Source organism: Belonocnema kinseyi, chromosome 4, assembly GCF_010883055.1.
Source record: "Belonocnema kinseyi isolate 2016_QV_RU_SX_M_011 chromosome 4, B_treatae_v1, whole genome shotgun sequence".
Classification (NCBI taxonomy): Eukaryota; Metazoa; Arthropoda; class Insecta; order Hymenoptera; family Cynipidae; genus Belonocnema; species Belonocnema kinseyi.
The window spans coordinates 138,353,014-138,358,160 of record NC_046660.1 but is presented as its reverse complement, the minus strand read 5'-3'; the positions used below and the strand labels follow the sequence as shown (position 1 = coordinate 138,358,160).

At 33.5% G+C, this 5,147-nt stretch overlaps 1 protein-coding gene across 1 annotated transcript; it reads right to left on the bottom strand.

Moving 5' to 3' along the window:
• Window positions 1–1,231: 1,231 nt before the first annotated feature.
• On the bottom strand, window positions 1,232–4,344 carry LOC117171793. The gene is made up of 4 exons (XM_033359403.1): window positions 3,989–4,344; window positions 3,185–3,307; window positions 2,992–3,101; window positions 1,232–2,024 (listed from the first exon to the last, which is right to left on the bottom strand). The coding sequence occupies exons 2-4, from the start codon at window positions 3,225–3,227 to the stop codon at window positions 1,860–1,862; spliced, it is 318 nt and encodes a 105-aa protein (XP_033215294.1). The 5' UTR covers window positions 3,228–3,307; window positions 3,989–4,344; the 3' UTR covers window positions 1,232–1,859.
• Between the last annotated feature and the right edge of the window lie 803 nt (window positions 4,345–5,147).

Here is a 5,147-nt window from a genome sequence, read left to right as displayed (position 1 = left end):
TTTGGTCCACTGTGAGCAAACGCGGCACCCATCGCGCGCAGAGCTTCTTCATGCCCAAAACTGAATGCACGATATTGCCCACACGTTCCAATGATATGTCTATAGTATTAGCTACCTCTCTCAATTTCACTTTGGGATCATTCAAAATCATATCATGGATTTTTTCGACATTTTCTGGTGTAGTGACCTCTTTTGGGCGCCCAGATCGTTCAGCATCAACTGTGCTCGTACGGCCACAACGAAACTCGGTAAACCACTAACGAATCGTTCCAATCGACGGTGCAGAGTCCGGGTAATACTTATCCAGCTTGGCCTTGGTCTCGGATATCGTTTTCTTGCGAAGATAGTAGTGTTTGATCAAAACTCGAAACACAGAATTTTCCATATTAAAAAAAAACTCGGAGGTTAGTCTCTTCTCAGTGCTGTAACTTGTAAATGCGTAAACATAAATGGATGAAGTTTTGACAGGCGTCATTTGAAGGATCAAGCTCGGCGAAAATGTTTCACATTAGTCAATACTAATGCCATCTCTTAGAATTTTCAGGTACTTATCAGACTGCCTAGTATATGATTTTCAGTTGGAGAAAATGCTGAGACATTTCGGAACAGGAAAGGAGAACAATTATTCAATGAGTCGTTCATAAAAATACATGAGTCGGTGGAGCGTGCATTTGGAGTTTGGAAAAGGAGATTTCCAATTATGGAATTAGGCATGTGATTTAAACTTGCCAATATTTTGCCTGTAATTGTTGCAACAGCTGTGCTACATAATATAGCCCGCCGCGGAGGAGAAGAGGGACCAATGGACGATTCAAATCTAATCTTACTAGCACCACTGCAGCATGTCATTTTAATGGGGAATATAAATGTTAATGCCGGACTTCAAGATGAGAATAAACTCCGAAATAAACTAATTCATGATTACACTAACATGATACTCGGGAAGGTCGTTGGACCGGGAATTTTATAAGACCGGGAAAATCCAGGAGATTTGATTACAAAGACCACCCTCATACTAAAATGGTAAAGCGTGAATAAACATTTAATAATTTTTACTTGCAGCCTCTTGGAAGAGCATGTAGACTAAAGAGAAGTCTACGGAAAATACAATTTCGCTTCTTATTATGTGGTAAAATAAAATAAGCAGGAAGATATTTATTTAAAACAACGTTTATTGTGAACACAGTATCTTGTTGGTATTGAGGATTGACATCAAGTAAACGGAGAATCTAATTTTGCCTATTGTTTAGTAAAAGAAAATGGTAAATGAAGAGCTTTATTTATAAACTGAAATTTGGAATGAGAACAGTTTGATAGTGCTAATACAAAATAAAGGAACATTATTCCAACGACTAGATGTAAATTTCATGAGAATTTTGTAATTTTTATGAAATTTACGTCTCTACTTTTATAACAGAAAATATATATTTGTAGAAAAATAGACATTGTAGAAACCTTATTGCTATGACTAGGCGAAAATTTCATGAGAATTTGTTAATTTCCATGAAATTTACCTTAGCGAGTTCTTAAATTTCATGGAAATCAAAAAATTACTCATGAAATTTACGTCTCTAGTTTTATAACAGAAAATATATATTTGCAATAAATTAGACATTGTAGAAAACTTATGGCTACGAGTAGACGTGAATTTCATTAAAATTGTTTGAATTTCCATGATATTTACTTTAGTGAGTTCGCAAATTTCATGGGAATCAAGAAATTTATCATGAAATTTACGTCTCTGCTTTTATAACAGAAAATATATGTTGCCAATATAATAATAGAATATCTATAAACCTTAAATTTATTGTAGAGAGTGCACAATTACTCTACTTTTAAGCAATTTCCTGCCTATTGTCTTAGAAATTGCAGTTGAAGCTTTTCTTTTTCCAGTTGAAGTCGCAAAACTTACATTTCCAGTACCATCTTCTTGGGCCCGCTTCGCCTTCCTTTAGATCTAAATTTGTTTCCTCACTGTGAGAAGATGATGATGGCTCTAGCAGTACATTCTCCATATTCTGAAACTTAATATTAAATAGATAACTTGAACGTTTAAAATTAGAGTCGAACAAGGACAAATGCACCACAAAATTTTCCATGAAAACCGAAATTATGCTATAAATTATGTATTCCTGAAGTATTTAACAATAGAAAAAACCAATTTGAAGGATTTTTAATATTATTTTGTTTTGATAAAAAGAGGTATTTCGGGTTCCAATCGTATAAAAAAACTACAAATTTGCCGACGTTTCATGAACATTGCAGTTCACTTCTTCAGGTCTGACACGAAACGTCGCCAAATTTCGTAGTTTTTTACACGATTTGAAAGCGAAATATCTCTTTCTATCAAAATGAATCATCGTGAAAGCATTAAATCCATGATTATTATTATTTTTTTTTATTTTATTACATGAACATTTGGACACTATTTTCTTGCAAAAAGCATAAGTCAAATTTGGTCAAAATTCAAATTGTTCCTTTGTAGGGTCGAATTATGGTAATAAGGAAAAAAACTCTTTAGCCAAATTTTTGAAAGTTTTTCAACCTTTTAAGCAACAAAATTAAACTTTTGCCAAAATTAACATTATTTTTCTGACAATTGAATTCTCTACTTTTATTCGGAAACAATGCAAAATACGGAAAAATGTTAAGATAAAGGTTTGCACGTCTCAAAACGTTCTATAAACAATATCTCTTGTTCTTCTGCGACATTTTCCATAGTTTACGAGAAAAATGAAAAAATTACATTTTTAGGAGGGGCAAAATTATACCGGCCTCAAAAATGGATTAGCCTGTATGATGCTGATAAGATGCCTTTCTGATTTTGGCAGAAAGTTTTCAAAAATATTTGCAAGCATAAAAAAGGTGGAGTTTTGAATTAAATATATATATTTTTTTCATGTTCTCAAAATTTGAATGGTGATTTCAAGTGTAGAGCTATGTCTGATTTTAAGTGGATTCGGTCTAAAGAAAGATGGATGGATTTTTTACATGTACCAGCCATGTCTCAAACCGCATAACTTTATCCTCTCCATTTCCTTCCAAGGGCTCTACGGGCTTCTGACTCTGAAATAATTTGGCGTATGCAACATCGTCGAGGGCTGCAATAAATAAATTATTTTGTACAAATAACTATAAATTTTCATTTAAATACTAAAATTTAAAATAATGTATATTCACAAACCTGGTACGCAGTCATTATCGAACAGGTTCGGTAAACCTATCATCGATGCTTCTGTGAGTGGCTACACGCGCTCAAATAGTAGGGCATTTTTTTCACTCGCAGAAATAACCACTTTGCCACTTCCTATTTTAAAAACAAAAACATACACATTAGGGCGGAGTGAAAATTATCAAATTAGTCGAATCGTTTGAGCTGAGCGAAAAATATTTGTGGGTTGGCATCCGAAAAAAGTAAAAAAAAAAATTATTTTGAAATCGGTTAATATCTTCAGTTTCCTTTTTTTATTTGTAAATTCAAATTTTAGAAAATTCCAAAAAATTTAACTATTGCTTCAAAAACTATGGAAAGTTTTTTTGAGTTGCAATTCTTGCTAGTGTATAATAATAAAAAATTATAAATTGCAAAAACAAATTTTGCTTAATTTAGAATTATTTGAAAATGTCCAAAAAACTTGTTTTTTTATTGTGTCCTATGCACACATTTTTGAACAAATTTAATACGTTTTTTTGAGCGATTGTGACAACTTGCTTAGATTCTTTGAAACACAAAAAATGATGGGCTATGATATCAAAACGATATTTACGCAGAAATAGGCTGATGGAATCATTTTACATATATATCCTCTCCCCATAAATCTAACAAATTATTTCATGAACTCTTTGCTAGCTTTTCGCTGAAAAAAAGGGATCCCATTCAAAAGTTTCTCCCCAGGCATTAGCCACCCACGCCCACTCATATACACTTATGCATATATTTAAATATAATTGAAAAACATCTACAAAAAGTACATTGATTGTATTTTACCTGTCAGATGCACTTGCTTCTTCACTTCTTAAAAATGATTTCTGGTACTCCGCTTCAAATTTTCCCATAAAATTTTTAAGCTTTTAGCATCACGATGCACTATTCCTTCATCGCAATTAAACTCAATTGCTATTTTTTCCCAGAAATTAGATTTTAATTTTGTATTTACAGAATCTGTTTCTTTATTTTCAATGATTCCTTTATATTTAGTTACTATTTTTAAGAGCGATTCTTTTTTCGCAGGAAGAAAATTCGGCGAGCCCACTTTTTGTTCTGCCATCTTATCACAAATAACACGAACAAAAAATAGATAAATATTTCATTTTTTTAGGTTAGTGTGGACACGCGCGTGGCGTGAACCTTACATGAAGTTGGCGCGCACGGCCATATTGCTTTGCTTTCCACTCGACCGATGGGTAGCCGATCACGTAAATGATTTAAAGTAAAATAGGATTTATTTCAAAACGACTATCTGGTTAGCTAACCGCACCCTGCAAATGTGTAGTGGAACGCGCAATAGAATAATCGAAGATTAACTATGGCGTTAACTTTAACACACCGTCATTTAACCAATTATTTAACCGAGGTTTGTGGACCCGCCCTTATCGATTCAAAATTTGTAATACCTTTGAATGCAAGGCTTCTTACTGGGTTCTCTTCTTATATAGAATTAAAAAAAAAATTTTGCGCATATACTGCCGAGATTTATCCCAGGCGGAAATAATTCGGGCGAAATTCGCTATGAATTCGCGTGGCGTTTTTTAAACGAATTTTCGCCCGAAATTCGGGAGGAATTCGGGGCTAATTTTCTTTTCACTTACAATATTTTTCAAATTCAGTGGAATGTTTTTCGCGTGAAAATTCGGGTGGAATTCCAGGCAAATTTTCTTGCCGACTTGCAATATTTTTTTAATTCAGTCTTCGTGTGGAATTCCGGGCGAATTTTCTTTCCGAATTGGTATTGTTTCAAGTTCACCACGATACCGGCAGTTTCGATCGGCAATATCTTTCCAATTTCTCGCAATGTTTTCGGGTGGGAATTCGAATGAAATTCCGGGTGAATTTTCTTTTTAAATAGCAATATTTTTCAAATTCAGCGGAATATTTTTTACGTGGAAATTTGAGCTAGACCTATAGTAATTTTTTTCATTCAGTTATA

What these genes read in the sequence shown, in the direction of transcription:
- LOC117171793 (XM_033359403.1), bottom strand. Translation starts at nt 3,227, where the DNA reads ATGATAGGTTTACCGAACCTGTTCGATAATGACTGCGTACCAG. An exon ending in CGATAATGACTGCGTACCAG is followed by an intron (nt 3,102 to 3,184) that starts GTTTGTGAATAT and finishes TATTTATTGCAG; the next exon opens with CCCTCGACGATGTTGCATAC. An exon ending in TTGAGACATGGCTGGTACAT is followed by an intron (nt 2,025 to 2,991) that starts GTAAAAAATCCA and finishes TTTAATATTAAG; the next exon opens with TTTCAGAATATGGAGAATGT.